General features: G+C 36.6%; 3 protein-coding genes and 7 non-coding genes across 10 annotated transcripts; 7 read left to right on the forward strand and 3 right to left on the reverse strand.

The window, feature by feature from the left end:
• Positions 1-726: 726 nt before the first annotated feature.
• LOC123421743 (photosystem II D2 protein) lies at positions 727-1,922 on the forward strand. The gene has a single exon (XM_045107589.1). It carries the CDS (start codon positions 731-733, stop codon positions 1,790-1,792), a length of 1,062 nt encoding a protein of 353 aa, XP_044963524.1. The 5' UTR covers positions 727-730; the 3' UTR covers positions 1,793-1,922.
• Positions 1,848-3,113, forward strand: LOC123421742 (photosystem II CP43 reaction center protein-like). The gene has a single exon (XM_045107588.1). The coding sequence runs from the start codon at positions 1,938-1,940 to the stop codon at positions 3,003-3,005; it is 1,068 nt and encodes a 355-aa protein (XP_044963523.1). The 5' UTR covers positions 1,848-1,937; the 3' UTR covers positions 3,006-3,113.
• A 191-nt stretch (positions 3,114-3,304) lies between these two features.
• TRNAS-UGA lies at positions 3,305-3,392 on the reverse strand. Its single transcript has one exon. It is a non-coding gene; the product is annotated as a tRNA-Ser (tRNA).
• An 824-nt stretch (positions 3,393-4,216) lies between these two features.
• Positions 4,217-4,287, forward strand: TRNAG-GCC. Its single transcript has one exon. It is a non-coding gene; the product is annotated as a tRNA-Gly (tRNA).
• Positions 4,288-4,392: 105 nt separating this feature from the next.
• On the forward strand, positions 4,393-22,314 carry LOC123421740 (DNA-directed RNA polymerase subunit beta). Its single transcript, XM_045107585.1, has one exon. The coding sequence runs from the start codon at positions 11,657-11,659 to the stop codon at positions 14,885-14,887; it is 3,231 nt and encodes a 1,076-aa protein (XP_044963520.1). The 5' UTR covers positions 4,393-11,656; the 3' UTR covers positions 14,888-22,314.
• On the reverse strand, positions 4,736-4,809 carry TRNAM-CAU. Its single transcript has one exon. It is a non-coding gene; the product is annotated as a tRNA-Met (tRNA).
• TRNAT-GGU lies at positions 6,773-6,844 on the forward strand. The gene has a single exon. It is a non-coding gene; the product is annotated as a tRNA-Thr (tRNA).
• On the forward strand, positions 7,495-7,576 carry TRNAY-GUA. Its single transcript has one exon. It is a non-coding gene; the product is annotated as a tRNA-Tyr (tRNA).
• TRNAD-GUC lies at positions 7,935-8,008 on the forward strand. Its single transcript has one exon. It is a non-coding gene; the product is annotated as a tRNA-Asp (tRNA).
• TRNAC-GCA lies at positions 10,421-10,491 on the reverse strand. The gene has a single exon. It is a non-coding gene; the product is annotated as a tRNA-Cys (tRNA).
• Positions 22,315-25,910: the final 3,596 nt, after the last annotated feature.

Here is a 25,910-nt window from a genome sequence, read left to right on the forward strand (position 1 = left end):
GTTATAATTATAATAAAACAAGCTATATATAAAAAAACGCTTTTTTTTTTTTTGTCGATTATTTATCAAGAAAGCAAAAAGGGTTCTTATCAAATCCACCATAAAATTGGAAAGAAGCATAAAGTAAGTAGACCTGACTCCTTGAATGATGCCTCTATCCGCTATTCTGATATATAAATTCGATGTAGATGAAATTGTATAAGCGAATTTTTCGTATTTCCTTAGACTTAGACCGCGCAAGACAAGAATTTTTCGCTATTTACGATTTCATATTCTTGTTACTAGATGTTCTATAGGAATAAGAAGAAATCGCAACTCCTTTGCGCTACACATAAAAATTGATTTCGAAGGTCCTTTTTTTTTTCAGAATCCTCCATTTTAGTTCTTCCCCCCATGCAATAGAGAGGGAATGGGAAAAAAGGGGTTACTTTTATTTTCATTTTTCCCTTAAAAGATAGACTTTGAAATAGGAGTCTTGGAATAATGCTGAATTCAAAGGTTTATTTCTATAAGTATAAGATAAGAAAAACAAATCGAATCAAATTCATGGATTTACAACGACCTCGGTTGTGACTCCATAGATAAAAATGGAAAATTTCTCTCTTCGAGACCATTGAAAAAGGGCATTGAACGAGAAAGAAATCGTCCACAGATATAAAACTATCATATGCCTTGGAAAGTGATATGAGGTGCTCGGAAATGGTTGAAGTAATTGAATAGGAGGATCACTATGACTATAGCCCTTGGTAGAGTTCCTAAAGAAGAAAATGATCTATTTGATACTATGGATGACTGGTTACGAAGGGACCGTTTCGTTTTTGTAGGATGGTCTGGCCTATTGCTCTTTCCTTGTGCTTATTTCGCTTTAGGGGGTTGGTTTACAGGGACAACTTTTGTAACTTCTTGGTATACCCATGGATTGGCAAGTTCCTATTTGGAAGGTTGTAATTTCTTAACCGCAGCAGTTTCTACCCCTGCCAATAGTTTAGCACACTCTTTGTTGCTACTATGGGGGCCAGAAGCACAAGGAGATTTTACTCGTTGGTGTCAATTAGGCGGTCTATGGACTTTTGTAGCTCTCCACGGGGCTTTTGCACTAATAGGTTTCATGTTACGCCAATTTGAACTTGCTCGGTCTGTTCAATTGCGGCCTTATAATGCAATCTCATTCTCTGGTCCAATTGCTGTTTTTGTTTCGGTATTCCTTATTTATCCACTGGGGCAATCTGGTTGGTTCTTTGCGCCGAGTTTTGGCGTAGCAGCGATATTTCGATTCATCCTTTTCTTCCAAGGATTTCATAATTGGACGTTGAACCCATTTCATATGATGGGAGTTGCCGGAGTATTAGGCGCGGCTCTGCTATGCGCTATTCATGGAGCAACCGTAGAAAACACTCTATTTGAGGACGGTGATGGTGCAAATACCTTCCGTGCTTTTAACCCAACTCAAGCTGAAGAAACTTATTCAATGGTCACTGCTAACCGCTTTTGGTCCCAAATCTTTGGTGTTGCTTTTTCCAATAAACGTTGGTTACATTTCTTTATGCTATTTGTACCCGTCACCGGTTTATGGATGAGTGCTATTGGCGTAGTTGGCTTGGCTCTGAACTTACGTGCCTATGACTTTGTTTCCCAGGAAATCCGTGCAGCGGAAGATCCTGAATTCGAGACTTTCTACACCAAAAATATTCTTTTAAACGAGGGTATTCGTGCGTGGATGGCAGCTCAGGATCAGCCTCATGAAAATCTTATATTCCCTGAGGAGGTTCTACCACGTGGAAACGCTCTTTAATGGAACTTTCGTTTTAGCTGGTCGTGACCAAGAAACCACCGGCTTTGCTTGGTGGGCTGGGAATGCCAGACTTATCAATTTGTCCGGTAAACTACTTGGAGCTCACGTAGCCCATGCCGGATTAATCGTATTCTGGGCCGGAGCAATGAACCTATTTGAAGTGGCCCATTTCGTACCAGAAAAGCCCATGTATGAACAAGGGTTGATTTTACTTCCACACTTAGCTACTCTAGGTTGGGGAGTAGGGCCAGGGGGGGAAGTTCTAGATACTTTTCCATACTTTGTATCTGGCGTACTTCACCTAATTTCCTCCGCAGTCTTAGGCTTCGGTGGCATTTATCACGCGCTTCTGGGACCCGAGACTCTTGAAGAATCTTTTCCATTCTTTGGTTATGTCTGGAAAGATAGAAATAAAATGACTACAATTTTGGGTATTCACTTAATTTTGTTAGGTCTAGGTGCTTTTCTTCTAGTACTCAAGGCTCTTTATTTTGGCGGTGTATATGATACCTGGGCCCCTGGGGGGGGAGATGTAAGAAAAATTACCAATTTGACCCTTAGTCCCAGTGTTATATTTGGTTATTTACTAAAATCTCCTTTTGGGGGAGAAGGGTGGATTGTTAGTGTAGATGATTTAGAAGATATAATTGGTGGACATGTATGGTTGGGTTTTATTTGTGTATTTGGGGGAATTTGGCATATTTTAACCAAACCCTTCGCATGGGCTCGCCGTGCATTTGTATGGTCTGGAGAAGCTTACTTGTCTTATAGTTTAGCTGCTTTATCTGTCTTTGGTTTTATCGCTTGTTGTTTTGTATGGTTCAATAATACAGCTTATCCGAGTGAGTTTTATGGACCCACCGGGCCAGAAGCTTCTCAAGCTCAAGCATTTACTTTTCTAGTTAGAGACCAGCGTCTTGGAGCTAATGTGGGATCCGCTCAAGGACCCACAGGTTTAGGGAAATATCTAATGCGTTCCCCAACTGGGGAGGTTATCTTTGGAGGGGAAACTATGCGTTTTTGGGACCTTCGTGCTCCATGGTTAGAACCTCTAAGGGGCCCCAACGGTTTGGACTTGAGTAGGTTGAAAAAAGACATACAACCTTGGCAAGAACGGCGCTCAGCAGAATATATGACCCACGCTCCTTTAGGCTCTTTAAATTCCGTGGGTGGCGTAGCGACCGAGATCAATGCAGTTAATTATGTCTCCTAGAAGTTGGTTATCAACTTCTCATTTTGTTCTAGGATTCTTCTTTTTTGTGGGCCATTTATGGCATGCAGGAAGAGCCCGAGCTGCTGCAGCAGGTTTTGAAAAGGGAATCGATCGTGATTTGGAACCTGTTCTTTACATGAACCCTCTTAACTAAGATTTTCTTATTTATACCTGTTCTACTTTTTTTCTGTTCTGGCTCGGTTATTCTATCTAGCCGAGCCATTCATTCCTTTTTATGAAAGAAAGATAAGGGACAGAATAAAAAAAAATGAAAGAAACAAACGTATTCAATAAGCAAAAGGAGAGAGAGGGATTCGAACCCTCGATAGTTCCTAGAACTATACCGGTTTTCAAGACCGGAGCTATCAACCACTCAGCCATCTCTCCACCGCCTAATCCTTATTTTACTCCTACAAATAGAACATAGCCATATAAAAAATAAAAATATTTATTAACCTCTAGAAAGATATCAGATACAAGTTCCTTTTCGATATATCTCTGTATACTGTATACACGGATACAGGATCCGCTATACCCGCTTGTGAAATAAAGACTAAATAACCTCCTCTCACCCCCATATCCAAATAAAAAAGAGGTTAAGTAATAAATTTTAATTAAAGAGAAGAATCAATGGATTCATGATTAAACCCCTCCTACTTCTTGTATTTTTTTACAATTTTGGTTAAGTGAGGGATCAAATATGTAGTCAACTTTATTTGATGGTAGCTTGGAGGATTAGAAATATGACTATTGCTTTCCAATTAGCTGTTTTTGCATTAATTGCGACTTCCTCAGTCTTAGTAATTAGTGTACCCCTTGTATTTGCTTCTCCTGATGGTTGGTCAAATAATAAAAATGTTGTATTTTCCGGTACATCATTATGGATTGGACTAGTCTTTCTCGTAGCTATTCTGAATTCTCTCATTTCTTAAATTAAATTTGGTTAATATTTAGTAACCCCATAAAAAAGAAATAATAAAGGCCATTTAAAAAATTCGAATAGTGAGACGTATTAAAACGCAATTTGCGTTCCGAATTGCTAGCTCTTCTCTTTCAGTATTATGAAATTCCCATTAGAATATTCATTGACAGATAATAAAAAAAGGAAAACTCTAATATCTAATATAATAGAATAGAAAATGAAATGAAACGGTCGACCCAGACATAGACGGTCGACCCAAGCGGATATACGCTATAAAATATATACCGTAGCGAGCGTAGTTCAATGGTAAAACATCTCCTTGCCAAGGAGAAGATACGGGTTCGATTCCCGCCGCTCGCCCGCTTAATTTATCAAAGTACTATGATAAAAAGTTTAGTCTAGTTAATTGTTTAACTACTTATATTAAATTAAGTATTAATTAAGTATTAGTCTAGTGCCGTATCCCTTACTATATTTACCCTTCCTTTGCATCCCCCTCAAAAAAAGAGGGCGCTCCGGAGGCAGAAATAGAACTAGCCAACAGAGCCCCAAAATTGGGTATTAACTGAGACAAACAACGGGCAAACTGTTTTTAAAAGGAAGGGAGAGGTAGACTGTCCCTTTCATTTCATTTTTATTTTCTGCAAGGTAGGGAGAAGCCTTGCGCCTTCTTTTTGTGAAGGCAAGTGGCTTCGCAAATTGCTCAATTTTGCCCTCTAGGGCCCGGAACTAATGAATAAAAAAGGGTTGGATACGCCCCTCTACCATATCTAGAGAAATAGAATACTCCTTTTATAGAGACTGCTAAGTGCGGAGACGGGAATCGAACCCGTGACCTCAAGGTTATGAGCCTCGTGAGCTACCAAACTGCTCTACTCCGCTCTGTAGTACCAGAAACTGGTGGACAAAAAAGGCTTGAATACAAGCCTTTAACATGTCTAGACAAATAGAATACTCCTTTTATACAGAATGGAGCGGGTAGCGGGAATCGAACCCGCATCGTTAGCTTGGAAGGCTAGGGGTTATAGTCGACGTTGGTTGATTATTTTTAACGTCTCTAATTCAAAACCGAACATGAAATTTTGATTTCATTCGGCTCCTTTATGGATATTCTCACCACTTAACATCTATGTCAGCTTTTCTATTTGAATGGAACCAAAGCTCTCTGCTTTCTAGATGATCCTTATAGAGTAGGAGATAGAAATTCTATCTAAATCCATCTAATCTACTTACTTCGTTCCCTAATTTCATTCAAGAGATCCTGAGGAAAAGAATTGGGTTTCCACCGAGCTGAAACAATATGCGGATGGTTCTAGTAAACCAAAACTATCGTTTTTTAGCTATTTGGCTTCCTTATCCTTTAACAAAAGAAGATTTAGTTACGATTGGAAATCAACTTTTTTGTATCTTCATCCATAGATCCTTTACTCATATTTTCAAAATTGGAATACTTAAATCCAATGCAAAATTATGCTTCGCGACTCTGTACTCATATCATAATCCAATTTTTATTTTGGATGCAATTTAAATTAGTTTTTGGGTACAAATCGCCAGAATGTATATTCTTCCTCAATATGCTATTGAGAGGAAAAGGATTTAATCCTTTATAAGAACTAAAGTTTTCATCGGAATATAAAAAAAAACTTAAGGATGCCTTAAGTATATCATTTCAAATTCAGTTATTAATAGAACGAATCACACTTTTACCACTAAACTATACCCGCTACATTGTATATTATGGTATAAATGGTACCCTTTGTCAAGGATAGCCATTTGACAAGGAGGCTAATTCCCCCTTATTGAATCAGATGGAGAAGGTTCATGACACTGAGCCATTGGTACTTCTACTTCGATCGCGCGCCTTTACTTTAGGATTTAGATAGCCCCTCTCCCTCTGGTCTGTAAAATAAATCTCTTCTTACCCTGCTAATAGCGCCTGAACCAAATGTATTTATTTTGATTAGGATCCTATCCTATTCTACGGTTACGACTACAATAATCATTATTTACTTTGCGAGGACGTAAGTGTGCCAGACTGCTAAATTGTTTTATTATTCCTACAATATAAACTAGGGGATATAGGGGGTAACACTGTCCCTATAAATTCCTTTTTTCCTTTTCTTTTTTGTCCAGAATTGAACAAAAAAGAAATTATAGAAGATGTTTTCTTCCCCCATTAAGTCCGAGCCATAGAGTAAGAGTGAGATGAGTTTTCCAAATTCATCATAGACTTTCCCTATGGCTTGATAGAAGTAAGAAGCAAAGAGTTGTAACTTAAAGAGTCGTAACTTAAAGAAAAAAACGGACAGGGCTGACAGATTTACCTGATGTAAAGAAGATCCTAAAAGTCTATGATTAGTCGACTCTCTCCATTTAACACTTTCCTCTCTCTCCTTTTTTCCACTGACTCAATGCTAGTTTATTAGATTCTTGTTTAAAAGAATCAAAAAAGTTCAATAGAACTAAGAACACATAAAAAATAGCATAGAGGATCAAGGCCATTACCAAAAGTTCCTCCCAAGGATCCTATCCTATTGGGTATCTGTTCCCTGCCTTTTCCCGCTAGGATTGGAAATCTTATATTTTCCATATACCATTGAATCCTTGGGGTTCCAGAATCCGCCTATTTTACTAGCCTTCGGAAACGGAAAACCATGAACCAAGAAGAGTTGGGTATGTTTTTTTTTCTTAATTTTATTTTGAGCTCTCAAGATATCAATACATATACAATCTATACATAATGTCTCTCTCTATATCTCTATATATTATATATATATAATATGTACATTATGCAGTAGACCCATAATGGGAAATCAAAGTGGCAAATTTTTGAATTAAATAAAAAGCCCTTTTAACTCAGTGGTAGAGTAATGCCATGGTAAGGCATAAGTCATCGGTTCAAATCCGATAAAGGGCTTTTTAAATTAGTGGTAGAGTAATCTCGTGCTAAGACGTAAGTCATTGGTTCGAATCTGATAGAGTACTTTTCTACTAAATTGATTCGCTTTTTTCTTTGTTTTTGAAGCTTTCTCTTTAGAGAATTTTATGACTTAGTGCGGGATGAATGCATTTTTGGTCTGAACACTAAATGAAGCACGGAATGGAAATAAAAAAAAAATTGGACTCTTTTTCATCTTATCTTAGATCAATAAAATAACTACCTGTACTGAACTAATCTAGAATCCCTTTTAGTAATCCATTCTTATTCTATACATTTAAAATGAATTTCCCTAAAAGGTAGAGGATGATCCATGAATTAATCTAACCATCAACTAAAAAAATCCTAGATGAAAACATAGCAGAAAAGTTAGAAAAACTCTTTGCTTTGGATCTAGTTATACTTTTCGAGTATATTGACAATTCAAAAAAACTGCTCATACTATGATTATAGTATAATCACGAGCGGTTGTATATGGCCCTATCGTCTAGTGATGCCCCTATCGTCTAGTGGTTCAGGACATCTCTCTTTCAAGGAGGCAGCGGGGATTCGACTTCCCCTGGGGGTAGGGAGTATTATGAAAGGAGGTTAATCATAGATTAGCAAAAACCCTAGAATAAATTCTTCCTGGGTCGATGCCCGAGTGGTTAATGGGGACGGACTGTAAATTCGTTGACAATGTCTACGCTGGTTCAAATCCAGCTCGGCCCAAAAATCTAGGGCTTCGTGAATATGAACTAAATCCTTTTGTTTTTCTCCCATAAAATAAAATGTCTGATCTATAGAAATAAAAGAGAAATAAAAAAGGGGATTTTTTTTTCTAATCCATATCTCTCTCATTCCTTTCTTACAAACAAAAGAGTTTTTCTTGTTGAAGGGTGGATTATTATCCATTTTTAGTGATAAAAAATCACGACATACTAGTTATGTCACTCTCACTATACCCACGTATAATATAATATTAATATGTGGGTATGTAGTATATGATTCGTCTATTTCTTAGAGTACGACAGACGAATCGAATCTTCTTATGGTTCTATTTAAGAATGGGTATGCCATACACCCCGCGGGGATTGTAGTTCAATTGGTCAGAGCACCGCCCTGTCAAGGCGGAAGCTGCGGGTTCGAGCCCCGTCAGTCCCGAACTAGGGTTCAATGAATGGAGAAATTCATATTTCCTTTTTCCATGAAAAAAAAGGGGCAGGGAGCAAGATCAAATACCCATAGGGCACCCTTACTTCACTTTTTTATTTTGCATCTCTCATTAAAGAGGGAGGGAAGGAGTATAGGAATTTTTTTCACTACTCCCGATCGATAAAGATAAAGAAAGACACACATACGATATGTGGATTAGTAGAATTTTAGGATATTACTCTATCTTTCTTTATGATGATACCATCCTCATCTTAATTTCCTATTCCACTGTTATGGAATAGAGTACCGGTATTTTACCGGAATCCATACATAAATTGTATTCCCTTTTTATTTCAGACCTCTTTTCCCCATCTCACTTCTACTGCTTATTTGGATGTCTATGTGACCCATAGAAAGTTGCTCATATAATACATACATAATTGTATGTATAACTATAAGAAAAAGGAAGAGAAATTGTATAAGATTAAGAAAGCTCGTGGGTTAGAGATATAGAAAAGAAAAAGTAGAAAAAAAAGGATTAAAAAAGAGGGAATTCCTAATCCAATCAAAAAACCCATTTTGGTCTTAGTATGGATATAGGATCTTCCTATGTTATACTATATAACTCTCATCCATGAATTGATTTGATAGATCCGATATTCATAATATTGAATTGATTCAGTATTATCAGAATGCAAGCCCTACCCTTGAATTTACAAGATACCCCTTTTTCCTCTCCATGGGATTACATCCCGAGTTATTGTGAAAATAAAAAATAAAGAGGTTATGGAAGTCAATATTCTCGCATTTATTGCTACTGCACTGTTCATTCTAATTCCTACTTCTTTTTTACTTATTATTTATGTAAAAACAGTCAGCCAAAATAATTAAGTGGAATTCCAATTAATCATTGAAGAAATGAAAAAGGGATTAAATAAAAAAAATCCAAGTCTTAAATGAAAGGATCTGGTTGGAATCTTAAAGTGTGGTAGAAAGAACTACATATAGTTTTTTCTACGACACTTTAGAGTCTTTCTATTATATTATCTTTGAATCTACATAGAATAGATTAGTAGATTGAAATAGTTAAGTAGTCTAATTCAATTTCTTTTTTCATTGCATCCACTTAATTTCAATCAGGTCAAAATAAAAAAATCGAAGACAATTCTTGACCAAAGAATCCATGGAAGGAAAGAAAAATAATATAAGAATAGACTATAGTAAAAAGTAAAAGGAAAAAACCAGCGAATCTTTCATGCTTAAATATCCCGCGAGATGCTTCAAAAGAGAATAAAAATTATTCTAAGAATAAAGAAAGAGTATAAAACAAATGGAAAATGTGTGATATGCCGTGAATAGTTCCGTGGAAGAAAGTCTAATTTTCTTATGTATAGAACTTTTTTTAACCATTAGTCATTTCTAGTAGAAATTCTTAATTGGTATAATGGCTCTTTCTTACAATACAAGAGTTTCTTACAGGAGTGAAACAAAACTAAAGAAAAAGATTAAAGAATAACGTTTGACAAAATAATTAATGCAAAACGATCAATTAAAAAAAGAATTGATACAACAATTTGATTACTTAATCAATTAGTAGTATCGTATCCCTAGAGTCCACTCCTTCCCCATACTACTAGTGAAAGAGAAAATGTAAAGACTACCATTAAAGCAGCCCAAGCGAGACTTACTATATCCATCTAAATTATGTCTCCTATTTCTATGAAGGGATTATTCTACTATTGATCAATAATCATAGTGGAATCAAGGGTACAGAGTCAAAAAGGGCTTCTGCCCTAAGGCCATGGATCAATCAGTTCAAGGAATTTACTCCTAACAAATTCTTATAGGAATTCTTGTAGAATTAGAGAGCATTAAAAATACGATACTATAAAGCCCTTTTTTCCTTACCTTAAAAAAGAAAGAGTACGGGAATGATGTCCTGAATAGAAGAAGCGGGAATAGGAAGATTTTTTATTCCTTTTGTTACTCTAGTGTATGTAGGTCACATAAGATGTACGATAAAAAAATGTATGATAATTAGGAAGTCTTGATATTCTTTCGTGGAGTCCCTTCTGGAATCTTAGATTGAAAAAGAGAAGAATGCCCCTTAGGGACCTTTCTTTGGATACCAAGATTTCTGACATCTTATCCTCGTATTTAAAAATTCTCAAATCGAATCAATTAAGAACCAATTCAAATTCATATAATAAAAGAATAAGGAAACACTACCTCACCCCTATTGATAACCATTTTGGCCACTACCGCCAAAACAAACCCTAACCCTAGTTTAAGGATAGAACTATGGTATGGTTTCTCTAAACCCAGTATCGGCAGGCTTAGTTACTCTCTTGCCCGAACTTATGCGAAGTAAAAATTGATTGAATTCGATCAGTACTAGAAAACCTAAGTATTTTATTGATCAGGCGGCACCCAGATTTGAACTGGGGATAAAGGATTTGCAGTCCCCTGCCTTACCGCTTGGCCATGCCGCCAAAAAATCCGATCGAAAATCTAGAAAACAGCAAGTATTCATCCACGTTTTCTTACGAAAAGCCCCTTTCTTTTATTTTGAATATAATTAAACTTACTTTTTTCCAATCTTTTTCAAAAAAGATACTCCTGCTTTTTTTGATCCAGTTTCGATTATTCTCCTCGATAGATTCTATCTTAAAACATACATTGCTAACACAATAAAACTTCCCATTTCTTTCTATTGAGATGAAAAAGAAGAAAAGTGGATTTCTAGTCACAGGCTGCAAAATTCAGAACAAATTGGAACCATTAACTAGAATTCTCTTTCTTTTTTGAATTGCAGTAGTGAACTACTCTTAAATCGGTATTATCTCCCCCCCTTCAATTTCAATGGCATAATAAAATATTATGGCTTTATGCTTAATCCGTGTATAGGTGAACTTTAGGTCCGAGCAGCATTATTATCCAAAGATCCCCTTTATGTACATATCTCTATGGGGAATCGTGCTTTAATTTTTCAAAGTATTAAATTAAATATCTTGAATAAAAAAAGGAAATTTGCTCTGATATTAGAGTATAACCTGACTATCTTGGCCTACCCAAGTGAAATTACGATAAAAGAAAAGCATGGATATGGGGAGAGGTGGATAATTAGATTGGCATGTACTTAAAAAAGGGACTTACTTTATTTTAGAATTCCACAATGAAATACTTAATTTTCTAGCAATTATACTACTCCGATCCGAAATAAAAAAGAACCCTCAAATTATTTTTAGAAATTAAAGTAAGCACGCTATTCTAAATCGAAGTAAAGTAAAACTTTCTAGTGTATTATATTACGGCTTTATTACATTCATAGAAAGGGGATAAAATGAGAAATCTTTGCCATTCAATCTGATTAGAATATTATAAAGTATAAGTGGCATAATTTTTTTTGTAGGAATATTTTAGCAATTCATTTTCATTTCATTTGTACCCCTGGTAAACTAGAATTTTCGTCGAAATGGTCTCTATTCATATGTATGAAATACATATATGAAATACGTATGTGGAGTTCCCTAGAATTTCATGTGATTCAGTAAACAGAATATAGATTCCATGATTGCTAGATCAATCCGTAGGGATTGATGAAGAGTGAGCTGATAATGGAATTTTTCTTTGATAAACAGGAAACTTAAGATTAAGATGCTCCGGAATGGAAACGAGGGAATGTCCACAATACCCGGATTTAGTCAGATCCAATTCGAGGGATTTTTTAGGTTCATTAATCAAGCCTTGGCAGAAGAACTTGACAAGTTTCCAACAATTAAAGATCCAGATCACGAAATTGCATTTCAATTATTTGCGAAAGGATATCAATTGCTAGAACCCTCGATAAAAGAAAGAGATGCTGTGTATGAATCACTCACCTATTCTTCCGAATTATATGTATCTGCGAGATTAATTTTTGGTTTCGATGTGCAAAAGCAAACCATTTCTATCGGAAACATTCCTATAATGAATTCCTTAGGAACCTTTATTATAAATGGAATATACCGAATTGTGATCAATCAAATATTGCTAAGTCCTGGTATTTACTACCGCTCGGAATTAGATCATAAGGGAATTTCTATCTACACCGGGACTATAATATCAGATTGGGGAGGGAGATCGGAATTAGCAATTGATAAAAAAGAAAGGATATGGGCTCGCGTGAGTAGAAAACAAAAGATATCTATTCTAGTTCTATCATCAGCTATGGGTTCGAATCTAAGAGAAATTCTAGATAATGTTTCCTACCCTGAAATTTTCTTGTCTTTCCCGAATGCTAAGGAGAAGAAGAGGATTGAGTCAAAAGAAAAAGCTATTTTGGAGTTTTATCAACAATTTGCTTGTGTAGGTGGGGACCTGGTATTTTCGGAGTCCTTATGCGAGGAATTACAAAAGAAATTTTTTCAACAAAAATGTGAATTAGGAAGGATTGGTCGACGAAATATGAATCGGAGACTTAATCTTGATATACCTCAGAACAATACATTCTTGTTACCACGAGATGTATTGGCCGCTACGGATCATTTGATTGGAATGAAATTTGGAACGGGTATACTTGACGATGACGATATGAATCACTTGAAAAATAAACGTATTCGTTCGGTTGCGGATCTGTTACAAGATCAATTCGGATTGGCTCTTGGTCGTTTACAACATGCAGTTCAAAAAACTATTCGTAGAGTATTCATACGTCAATCGAAACCGACTCCCCAAACTTTGGTAACTCCAACTTCAACTTCAATTTTATTAATAACTACTTATGAGACCTTTTTTGGCACATACCCATTATCTCAAGTTTTTGATCAAACGAATCCATTGACACAAACTGTTCATGGGCGAAAAGTGAGTTGTTTAGGTCCTGGAGGGTTGACGGGGAGAACCGCAAGTTTTCGGAGCCGAGATATTCATCCGAGTCACTATGGGCGTATTTGTCCAATTGACACGTCTGAAGGAATCAATGTTGGACTTACTGGATCCTTAGCAATTCATGCGAGAATTGATCACTTGTGGGGATCTATAGAGAGTCCGTTTTATGAAATATCTGCTGAGAAAGCAAAAGAAAAAAAAGAGAGACAGGTGGTTTATCTATCACCAAATAGAGATGAGTATTATATGATAGCAGCAGGAAATTCTTTGTCCTTGAATCAAGGTATTCAGGAAGAACAGGTTGTTCCAGCTAGATACCGCCAAGAATTCTTGACTATTGCATGGGAACAGATTCATGTTAGAAGTATTTTTCCTTTCCAATATTTTTCTATTGGGGGTTCTCTCATTCCTTTTATTGAGCACAATGATGCGAATCGGGCTTTAATGAGTTCTAATATGCAGCGCCAAGCAGTTCCACTTTCTCGGTCCGAGAAATGCATTGTTGGAACTGGATTGGAACGCCAAACAGCTCTAGATTCGAGGGTTTCCGTTATAGCCGAACGCGAGGGAAAGATCATTTCTACTGATAGTCATAAGATACTTTTATCAAGTAGTGGGAAGACTATAAGTATTCCTTTAGTTAACCACCGTCGCTCTAACAAAAATACTTGTATGCACCAAAAACCTCGGGTTCCACGGGGTAAATCCATTAAAAAAGGACAAATTTTAGCAGAAGGAGCTGCTACAGTTGGGGGGGAACTTGCTTTAGGAAAAAACGTATTAGTAGCTTATATGCCATGGGAAGGTTACAATTTTGAAGACGCAGTACTAATTAGCGAACGTTTGGTATATGAGGATATTTATACCTCTTTTCACATCCGGAAATATGAAATTCAGACGGATACGACAAGCCAGGGCTCCGCTGAAAAAATCACTAAAGAAATACCACATCTAGAAGAACATTTACTCCGCAATTTGGACAAAAATGGAGTTGTTAGGTTGGGATCCTGGGTAGAAACTGGTGATATTTTAGTAGGTAAATTAACGCCTCAGATAGCGAGCGAATCATCATATATCGCAGAAGCTGGATTATTACGGGCCATATTCGGCCTTGAGGTTTCCACTTCAAAAGAAACTTCTCTGAAATTACCTATAGGTGGAAGAGGGCGCGTTATCGATGTGAAATGGATCCAAAGGGACCCCCTCGACATAATGGTTCGTGTATATATTTTACAGAAACGTGAAATCAAAGTTGGGGATAAAGTAGCCGGAAGACATGGGAATAAAGGGATCATTTCCAAAATTTTGCCTAGGCAAGATATGCCCTATTTGCAAGATGGAACACCCGTTGATATGGTCTTCAATCCCTTAGGAGTACCCTCCCGAATGAATGTGGGACAAATATTTGAAAGCTCGCTCGGATTAGCGGGGGATCTGCTAAAGAAACATTATAGAATAGCACCCTTTGATGAGAGATATGAGCAAGAGGCTTCAAGAAAACTTGTGTTTTCAGAATTATATGAAGCCAGTAAAGAAACAAAAAATCCATGGGTATTTGAACCCGAGTACCCGGGAAAAAGCAGAATATTTGATGGAAGAACAGGCGACCCCTTTGAGCAACCTGTTCTAATAGGGAAGTCCTATATCTTAAAATTAATTCATCAAGTTGATGAGAAAATTCATGGGCGTTCTACTGGGCCCTACTCACTTGTTACACAACAACCGGTTAGAGGAAGAGCCAAGCAAGGGGGACAACGAGTAGGAGAAATGGAAGTTTGGGCTTTAGAAGGATTTGGTGTTGCTCATATTTTACAAGAGATACTTACTTATAAATCTGACCATCTTATAGCTCGCCAAGAAATACTTAATGCTACGATCTGGGGAAAAAGAATACCTAATCATGAGGATCCTCCAGAATCTTTTCGAGTGCTCGTTCGAGAACTACGATCTTTGGCTCTAGAACTGAATCATTTCCTTGTATCTGAAAAGAACTTCCAGGTTAATAGGGAGGAAGTTTGATCGGAATAAATATAAATTCTTTTCTTATTTCTATTTTATGATTGACCAATATAAACATCAACAACTTCAAATTGGACTCGTTTCCCCTCAACAAATAAAGGCTTGGGCTAACAAAAACCTACCTAATGGAGAAGCCGTTGGCGAAGTCACAAGGCCCTCTACTTTTCATTATAAAACCGATAAACCAGAAAAAGATGGATTGTTTTGCGAAAGAATCTTTGGACCCATAAAAAGCGGGATTTGCGGTTGTGGCAATTCTCGAGCGAGCGGAGCTGAAAACGAAGACGAAAGATTTTGCCAAAAATGCGGGGTAGAATTTGTGGATTCTCGGATACGAAGATATCAAATGGGATACATCAAACTCGCATGTCCCGTGACTCATGTGTGGTATTTGAAAGGTCTTCCTAGTTATATCGCGAATCTTTTAGATAAACCTCTTAAGAAGTTGGAGGGCCTAGTATACGGCGATTTCTCTTTTGCTAGGCCCAGCACTAAAAAACCCACTTTTTTACGATTACGAGGTTTATTCGAAGAGGAAATTGCATCCTGTAACCACAGCATTTCTCCCTTTTTTTCTACCCCAGGCTTTGCAACATTTCGAAATCGGGAAATTGCGACAGGAGCAGGTGCTATTAGAGAACAATTAGCAGATTTGGATTTGCGAATTATTATAGAGAATTCTTTGGTCGAATGGAAGGAATTAGAAGACGAGGGGTATAGTGGAGATGAGTGGGAAGATAGAAAAAGACGAATAAGAAAAGTTTTTTTGATTAGACGCATGCAATTGGCGAAACATTTTATTCAAACAAATGTAGAACCAGAATGGATGGTTTTGTGCTTATTACCGGTTCTTCCTCCCGAATTGAGACCTATTGTTTATAGGTCTGGAGATAAAGTAGTGACTTCAGACATTAATGAACTTTATAAGAGAGTTATCCGTCGGAACAACAATCTTGCCTATCTATTAAAAAGAAGTGAATTAGCGCCAGCAGATTTAGTAATGTGCCAGGAAAAATTGGTACAAGAAGCCGTGGATACACTTCTTGATAGTGGGTCCCGCGGGCAACCGACGAGGGATGGTCACAATAAAGTATACAAATCACTTTCAGATGTAATTGAAGGTAAAGAGGGAAGGTTTCGCGAGACTCTGCTTGGGAAACGGGTCGATTACTCGGGGCGTTCTGTCATTGTTGTGGGTCCTTCGCTTTCATTACATCAATGTGGATTACCTCTAGAGATAGCAATAAAGCTTTTTCAGCTATTTGTAATTCGCGATTTAATCACGAAACGCGCCACTTCTAATGTCAGGATTGCTAAAAGGAAAATTTGGGAAAAGGAACCCATTGTATGGGAAATACTTCAAGAAGTTATGCGGGGACATCCTGTACTGTTAAATAGAGCACCTACTCTGCATAGATTAGGCATACAGGCCTTTCAACCCACTTTAGTAGAGGGGCGTACTATTTCTTTACACCCATTAGTGTGTAAGGGTTTCAATGCAGACTTTGATGGAGATCAAATGGCTGTTCATCTACCTTTATCCTTGGAAGCTCAGGCGGAAGCCCGTTTACTTATGTTTTCTCATATGAATCTCTTATCTCCTGCTATTGGGGATCCTATTTGCGTACCAACCCAAGACATGCTTATCGGGCTTTATGTATTAACAATTGGAAAGCGTCGAGGTATTTGTGCAAATAGATATAATAGTTTCAGAAACTATCCAAATTTAAAAGTCAATTACAATAATAATAATTCTAAGTATAGGAAAGATAAAGAACCCCATTTTTCTAGTTCTTATGATGCACTGGGAGCTTATAGACAAAAACTAATCAGTTTAGATAGTCCCTTGTGGCTACGATGGAACCTGGATCAACGCGTCATTGGGTCAAGAGAAGTTCCGATTGAAATTCAATATGAATCTTTGGGGACTTATCATGAGATTTATGCTCACTATCTAATAATGGGAAATAGAAAAAAAGAAATTCGTTCGATATACATTCGAACCACTCTTGGTCATATTTCTTTTTATAGAGAAATAGAGGAAGCCGTACAAGGATTTAGTCAGGCCTATTCATACACTACCTAAACAAGAAAGTTAGATTCGGCGATGCCCCTCCCCTTTGCTTTCGGGGGGCATTCCGATTTCCCTAGTATCATCATTATTTGCCACGCGAATCCAGATTGAGATTGAGGCAATTAAGTTAATTAAATTTTCGAATCACTGACTCAGGCCCATTGTCGAATCCTACTCAGCAATTGTCGAATCCTACTCAGCCGAAAAGGGGGTACTTATGTATGGCGGAACGGGCCAATCTGGTCTTTCATAATAAAGAGATAGACGGAACTGGTATGAAACGACTTATTAGCAGATTAATAGATCATTTTGGAATGGGATATACATCCCATATACTGGATCAACTAAAGACTCTGGGCTTCTATCAAGCCACTACTACATCGATTTCGTTAGGAATCGAGGATCTTTTAACAATACCCTCTAAGGGATGGTTAGTCCAAGACGCGGAACAACAGAGTTTTCTTTTGGAGAAACACTATTATTATGGGGCTGTACACGCGGTAGAAAAATTACGCCAATCTGTTGAGATATGGTATGCGACAAGTGAATATTTGAAACAAGAAATGAATTCAAATTTTCGGATAACGGATCCTTCTAATCCAGTCTATCTAATGTCTTTTTCAGGAGCCAGAGGAAATGCATCTCAAGTACACCAATTAGTAGGTATGAGAGGATTAATGTCGGACCCTCAAGGACAAATGATTGATTTACCTATTCAAAGCAATTTACGCGAGGGACTTTCTTTGACAGAATATATAATTTCCTGCTATGGAGCCCGCAAAGGGGTTGTAGATACTGCTGTACGAACAGCAGATGCTGGATATCTTACACGTAGACTTGTTGAAGTAGTTCAACATATTATTGTGCGTAGAAGAGATTGTGGTACTATCCGAGGTATTTCTGTAAGTCCTCAAAATGGGATGACGGAAAAACTTTTTGTCCAAACACTAATTGGTCGTGTATTAGCAGACGATATATATATCGGTTCACGATGCATTGCCGCGCGAAATCAAGATATTGGAATTGGATTAGTCAATCGATTCATAACTGCCTTTCGAGCACAACCATTTCGAGCACAACCAATATATATTAGAACCCCCTTTACTTGCCGAAGCACTTCTTGGATCTGTCAATTATGCTATGGCCGGAGTCCTACTCATAGTGATCTGGTGGAATTGGGAGAAGCCGTAGGTATTATTGCGGGTCAATCAATTGGGGAGCCAGGGACTCAACTAACATTAAGAACTTTTCATACTGGCGGAGTATTCACAGGGGGTACTGCCGACCTTGTACGATCCCCTTCGAATGGAAAAATCCAATTCAATGAGAATTTGGTTCACCCCACACGTACCCGTCATGGACAGCCTGCTTTTCTATGTTATATAGACTTGCATGTAACTATTCAGAGTCAAGATATTCTATATAGTGTGAATATTCCCTCAAAAAGCTTGATTCTAGTGCAAAATGATCAATATGTAAAATCTGAACAAGTAATTGCGGAGATTCGTGCCGGAACGTCCACTTTACATTTTAAAGAAAGGGTACAAAAGCATATTTATTCTGAATCAGACGGCGAAATGCACTGGAGTACTGATGTTTACCATGCGCCCGAATATCAATATGGTAATCTTCGTCGATTACCAAAAACAAGCCATTTATGGATATTATCCGTAAGTATGTGCAGATCCAGTATAGCGTCTTTTTCACTCCACAAGGATCAAGATCAAATGAATACTTATGGTAAAAAAGATAGGGAAATTCTTGATTATTCAACGTCGGATCGAATCATGTCCAATGGCCATTGGAATTTGATCTATCCTTCTATTTTTCAAGATAATTCAGATTTGTTGGCGAAAAAGCGAAGAAATAGGTTCGTCATTCCATTACAATATCATCAAGAACAAGAGAAAGAACTAATATCCTGTTTTGGGATTTCGATTGAAATCCCCTTTATGGGTGTTTTACGTAGAAATACTATTTTTGCTTATTTTGACGATCCCCGATACAGAAAAGATAAAAAGGGTTCAGGAATTGTTAAATTTAGATATAGGACCCTAGAAGAAGAATATAGGACTCGAGCGGAAGACTCAGAAGAGGAATATGAGACCCTAGAACACGAATACAGGACCCGAGAGGACGAATATGAAACCCTAGAAGAATCTAAATATGGAATCCTAGAAGACGAATACGAATATGAAACCCTAGAAAACGAATATGGGAGCCCAGAAAACAAATATGGGAACCCAGAGAACGAATATAGGACTTTAGAGAAAGACTCAGAAGAGGAATATGGGAACCCAGAGAGCAAATATAGGACCCAAGAGGACGAATATGGAACTTTAGAAGAAGACTCAGAAGACGAATATGGCAGCCCCGGGGAAAGCGGCGAGGAAAAATATGGTACTTTAGAGGAAGACTCAGAAGAAGACTCAGAGGACGAATACGAGAGCCCAGAGGAAGATTCCATCTTAAAAAAAGAGGGTTTGATTGAGCATCGAGGAACAAAAGAATTTAGTCTAAAATACCAAAAAGAAGTAGATCGGTTTTTTTTCATTCTTCAAGAACTTCATATCTTGCCGAGATCTTCATCCCTAAAGATACTTGACAATAGTATTATTGGAGTGGATACACAACTCACAAAAAATACAAGAAGTGGACTAGGCGGACTGGTCCGAGTGAAGAGAAAAAAAAGCCATACGGAACTCAAAATATTTTCCGGAGATATTCATTTTCCTGAAGAGGCAGATAAGATATTAGGTGGGTGTTTGATACCGCCAGAAAGACAAAAAAAAGATTCTAAGGAATCAAAAAAAAAGAAAAATTGGGTCTATGTTCAACGGAAAAAAATTCTCAAGAGCAAGGAAAAGTATTTTGTTTCCGTTCGCCCTACAGTGGCATATGAAATGGACGAAGGAAGAAATTTAGCAACACTTTTCCCGCAGGATCTCTTGCAAGAAGAAAATAATCTCCAAATTCGACTTGTCAATTTTATTTATCATGAAAATAGCAAGTTAACTCAAAGAATTTATCACACAAATAGTCAATTTGTTAGAACTTGCTTAGTAGTGAATTGGGAACAAGAAGAAAAAGAAAAGGCTGGTGCTTCCCTTGTTGAGGTAAGAGCAAATGATCTTATTCGCGATTTCCTAAGAATTGAGTTAGTCAAGTCCACTATTTCGTATACACGAAAAAGGTATGATAGGACAAGTGGAGGACCGACTCCCCATAATAGGTTAGATCGCGCCAATAGCAATTCTTTTTATTCCAAGGCGAAGATTGAATCACTTAGCCAACATCAAGAAGCTATTGGCACTTTGTTGAATCGAAATAAAGAATACCAATCTTTGATGATTTTGTCGGCATCCAACTGTTCTCGAATTGGTTTATTCAAGAATTCAAAACATCCCAATGCGATAAAAGAATGGAATCCTAGAATTCCTATTCTAGAAATTTTTGGGCCCTTAGGGGCTATTGTAGCTAGTATATCGCATTTTTCTTCATCTTACTATTTACTAACGCATAATAAAATCCTGCTAAAAAAATATTTGTTCGTTGACAATTTGAAACAAACCTTCCAAGTACTTCAAGAACTTAAATACTCTTTAATAGATGAAAATAAAAGGATTTCCAATTTCGATAGTAACATAATGTTGGATCCATTCCTTTTGAATTGTCACTTTGTCCATCATGATTCTTGGGAAGAGACATTGGCAATAATTCACCTTGGACAATTTATTTGTGAAAATGTATGTCTATTTAAATCGCACATAAAAAAATCTGGTCAAATTTTCAGTGTAAATATGGATTCCTTTGTTATAAGAGCAGCTAAACCTTATTTGGCCACTACAGGAGCAACTGTTAATGGTCATTATGGAGAAATCCTTTACAAGGGAGATAGGTTAGTTACGTTTATATATGAAAAATCGAGATCTAGTGACATAACGCAAGGTCTTCCAAAAGTGGAACAAATCTTTGAAGCGCGTTCAATTGATTCATTATCCCCCAATCTCGAAAGGAGAATTGAGGATTGGAATGAGCGTATACCAAGAATTCTTGGGGTCCCTTGGGGATTCTTGATTGGAGCTGAGCTAACCATAGCCCAAAGTCGTATTTCTTTGGTTAATAAAATCCAAAAGGTTTATCGATCCCAAGGGGTACAGATCCATAATAGACATATAGAGATTATTATACGCCAAGTAACATCAAAAGTGCGGGTTTCCGAAGATGGAATGTCTAATGTTTTTTCGCCTGGGGAATTAATCGGACTATTGCGAGCGGAACGAGCAGGGCGAGCTTTGGATGAATCGATCTATTATCGGGCAATCTTATTGGGAATAACAAGGGCTTCCCTGAATACCCAAAGTTTCATATCTGAAGCAAGTTTTCAAGAAACTGCTCGAGTTTTAGCAAAAGCTGCCCTACGAGGTCGCATTGATTGGTTGAAAGGCTTGAAAGAAAACGTAGTTCTGGGGGGGATTATACCTGTTGGTACCGGATTCCAAAAATTTGTGCATCGTTCCCCACAAGACAAGAACCTTTATTTCGAAATAAAAAAAAAAAATCTATTCGCGTCGGAAATGAGAGATTTTTTGTTTCTCCATACAGAATTAGTTTCTTCAGATTCTGACGTAACAAACAATTTTTATGAGACATAAAAACCCCCATTTAACATTTAACCCTAAGGATACATAAAACATATTTTTTACTTTACTAGACTTTTGAACTTAGAACACTAACAGGTTAAATTTTAGATTTTTAAGATTTTTATTTTAATAAGTAAAACAAGTCAGTTAATTCATTAAATTAAGGTTTTGTTTATACCATGTATCAATGTATCAATGGCCAACTCTTAGTACAAGGTTCTCTCAGAACAATTATTATTTTATTTATTTCAAGCTATTTCGGATCTTTCTTAATCTTCAAAAAGAAATAAATTCCGTAATGGAATGTTAGGATGAAAAAAAAAGGAAGTGTGGAAAAAATGACAAGAAGATATTGGAACATTAATTTGAAAGAGATGATAGAAGCAGGAGTTCATTTTGGTCATGGTATTAAGAAATGGAATCCTAAAATGGCCCCTTACATTTCGGCAAAGCGTAAAGGTACTCATATTATAAATCTCGCTAGAACGGCCCGTTTTTTATCAGAAGCTTGTGATTTAGTTTTTGATGCAGCAAGTCAGGGAAAAAGTTTCTTAATTGTTGGTACCAAAAAAAGAGCAACAGATTTAGTAGCATCAGCTGCAATAAGGGCTCGTTGTCATTATGTTAATAAAAAGTGGTTCAGTGGTATGTTAACGAATTGGTCGATTACGAAAACTAGACTTTCTCAATTTAGAGACTTAAGAGCGGAAGAAAAAATGGGAAAATTCCACCATCTCCCAAAAAGAGATGTGGCAATCTTGAAGAGAAAATTATCTACCTTACAAAGGTATCTCGGCGGGATCAAATATATGACGAGATTGCCAGACATTGTGATCGTCCTTGATCAGCAAAAAGAGTATATAGCTCTTCGGGAATGTGCCATTTTGGGAATTCCTACTATTTCTTTAGTCGATACAAATTGTGACCCGGATCTCGCGAATATATCGATTCCAGCCAACGATGACACTATGACTTCAATTCGATTGATTCTTAACAAATTAGTATTTTCAATTTGTGAGGGCCGTTCTCTCTATATAAGAAATCGTTGATTAAGAATATATAGTGAATTCTTGGACAACTGCGTAGATTTATGGAATGACTTACTATATCTTTTTTTGCATAGAATTTGTTTTGCATAGAAAAAAGAAGGGGAATATTGATATATATTAGAGGGTATTGATATATATTATGATCTGATGTGCTTTCTTGGTATCCTAAATATCAAATTAATAGTTCAAGTTGCTGAGTTGAGAAAGAGATGGTTGAATCAAAAGAATTCCTTTTTTGAAGTTCAATTTTTATCAGAGGACAATATGAATATTATACCTTGTTCCATTAAAACACTCAAGGGGTTATACGATATATCGGGTGTAGAAGTAGGCCAACACTTCTATTGGCAAATAGGAGGTTTTCAAATTCATGCCCAGGTACTCATCACTTCTTGGGTCGTAATTACTATCTTGCTAGGTTCAGTTGTCATAGCTGTTCGGAATCCACAAACCATCCCGACCGACGGGCAGAATTTTTTTGAATATGTCCTTGAGTTTATTCGAGACTTGAGCAAAACTCAGATTGGAGAAGAATATGGTCCCTGGGTTCCCTTTATTGGAACTATGTTCCTTTTTATTTTTGTTTCAAATTGGTCGGGTGCTCTTTTACCTTGGAAAATTATAGAGTTACCCCATGGGGAATTAGCAGCGCCCACGAATGATATAAATACTACTGTTGCTTTAGCTTTACTCACGTCAGCGGCATATTTTTATGCTGGTCTTAGCAAAAAAGGATTGAGCTATTTCGAGAAATATATTAAACCAACCCCAATCCTTTTACCAATTAACATCCTAGAAGATTTCACAAAACCATTATCGCTTAGCTTTCGACTTTTCGGGAATATATTGGCGGATGAATTAGTCGTTGTTGTTCTTGTTTCTTTAGTCCCCTTAGTAATCCCTATACCGGTCATGTTTCTTGGATTATTTACAAGCGGTATTCAAGCTCTTATTTTTGCAACATTAGCCGCAGCCTATATAGGTGAATCCATGGAGGGTCATCATTGAATTGACTAGTTTTGGAATATAGTATTTTTTTTTTCAGCTTAGCTCAATTCATGCATGGTTCCAGATAATCTGCTTGGTTGCAATAGTTAGAAATGCGTATGAATATATAGCCTAGAGTTGTAGGAGAGAGAATAGAATAGACTATATTATGGAATTTTCAAAGTATATATGCATTAAGGAGGGTGGAGTCAGGCTAGATCTATACTATAATAAATATCCTTAATATCTATAAGTGGAGTCCTCTTTTATGCGGGTTTCCACTTTAAGCAATGATTTTAGAATCCGATTCAATAGAAAATGAGAAAATATGCAAACAAAATAGAAGAAACAAATGTATAGGATATTGATATTATATTATATATTCCTAGGTTAGATTCATTATCTAATCCGATATATGGATATAGAATTCCCTTCTATGTAGTTCGGACAATTCACATTTCAATTTGATTTCAATTTGTACTTTTTAGTTACTTTACTTCTCCCCAATAGAGCTTAGAAGTAAGAATTTTTTGGTTGATTGTATCCTTAACCATTTCTTTTTTTTTGACACGAGGAACTACTCACCATGAATCCACTAATTGCTGCTGCTTCTGTTATTGCTGCTGGATTGGCCGTAGGGCTTGCTTCTATTGGACCTGGAGTTGGTCAAGGTACTGCTGCAGGACAAGCTGTAGAAGGTATTGCGAGACAGCCAGAAGCAGAAGGTAAAATACGAGGTACTTTATTGCTTAGTCTAGCTTTTATGGAAGCTTTAACAATTTATGGACTAGTTGTGGCACTAGCGCTTTTATTTGCGAACCCTTTTGTTTAATCCTAAAAAAAAAAGTTCTTTCGATTTCGATTAGATACTTTTTTCTTTTTTTAGTAAATTGGTATTTGCTTCCGCAATTCCAATTATATCAATACTTTATTTAATTTACTCCTATTTATTACTCCTGGAATTATCTATTTATCGGGACAGATAATACCGCATTCTAGGAAGGGCTGAGTTGAGTATGATTAATTTAGAAGATATGCTCGCCTTCTTATTTCCCGTCCTTAGTTTAGGAAAGTGGAAAGTTTTTTCCTTTTATTTTAGGAATTTTGGGAACGGAACATTTCAACAAAGGAAGCCTTTCACCGGTCAAACAAGACCTAAGACTTAATCTAAAAGAAATTACTAGATTGAATCTATTTGCATTAAAAAAACCGATCAAAAAAGGGCGAGCGAAGTAAGTGATCGAAAAACTTTGTTCTTTGTTCGTCCTATCTATAAGAGGAGAGCATATGAAAAATGTAACCCATTCTTTCGTTTTTTTAGCTCACTGGCCATCCGCTGGCAGTTTCGGGCTTAATACCGATATTTTAGCAACAAATCTAATAAATCTAACTGTAGTGGTTGGTGTTTTGATTTTTTTTGGAAAGGGAGTGTGTGCGAGTTGTCTATTTCAAGAATAGATTGGATCTATCCGGCTGCACTTTAGAATATTTTTTAGTATTTTTCGGATAAATAAGAAAAGGGTGCACGATCTCGACGAATTACTTCTGAATAAATTCAGAAATCATATGGAAGAACCATAGCATTTCGCGACTCATTGGTAAATCAATTTTGATTCTCTATAAACCAAGAATGTGAGACCATTAACACGGTTAAAGCTAAACTGCTTGAAGTCCAGGCAAAAAGAGGTACTCTTTCTACAACTATATTAGTATTAGTACCGAATTTAAACGGGAAATAGCTAATGTAAAATTTATCTGATATAGAACACTCATATCGATAAAATGGTTTGAACTATTTACTAGAAAAAAAAAGAAGGGGCACCCTGCCCTTTTTTAACCAATGCCGAATCGACGACCTATGTATAAAAAAGAGAAATTTTTTGGATTTGAAGAAAAAAAAAAAAGAATTCTATTAATTTTCATTTTCCATTTATTTAGTTAGTTTTTCTTAATGAAATTGAAATTATTAACTAAAGGGCAAATATAAATAAAGAAACAACTTTGCTGACCATGATATATTTTTATCTAGGCGGAAGAGTCCTCTTAATATTTATCTAGTCTTATATAGGTTTCGGTATATTGAAATATAAACATAAAAAATAAGATAGAGGATAGGCTCATTACTTATACTTAAAAAAAGATATGGAAATTGCTATAGCAAAAAAAGAAAAAAAGGAGCGTGAGAGCCAAATGAATCGAAAGATTCATGTTTGGTTCGGGAAGAGATCATAAAAGTTGTAAACTTACAAAATAATCTACTTTCATTAAAA

The sequence above is a fragment of the Hordeum vulgare genome, unplaced genomic scaffold (genome assembly GCF_904849725.1).
Source record: "Hordeum vulgare subsp. vulgare unplaced genomic scaffold, MorexV3_pseudomolecules_assembly, whole genome shotgun sequence".
NCBI classification, from domain to species: Eukaryota; Viridiplantae; Streptophyta; class Magnoliopsida; order Poales; family Poaceae; genus Hordeum; species Hordeum vulgare.

Bases quoted from the DNA above. Each gene is read 5' to 3' on its own strand.
- LOC123421740 (XM_045107585.1), top strand. From the start codon at position 11,657: ATGCTCCGGAATGGAAACGAGGGAATGTCCACAATACCCGGATTTAGT.
- LOC123421743 (XM_045107589.1), top strand. From the start codon at position 731: ATGACTATAGCCCTTGGTAGAGTTCCTAAAGAAGAAAATGATCTATTT.
- LOC123421742 (XM_045107588.1), top strand. From the start codon at position 1,938: ATGAACCTATTTGAAGTGGCCCATTTCGTACCAGAAAAGCCCATGTAT.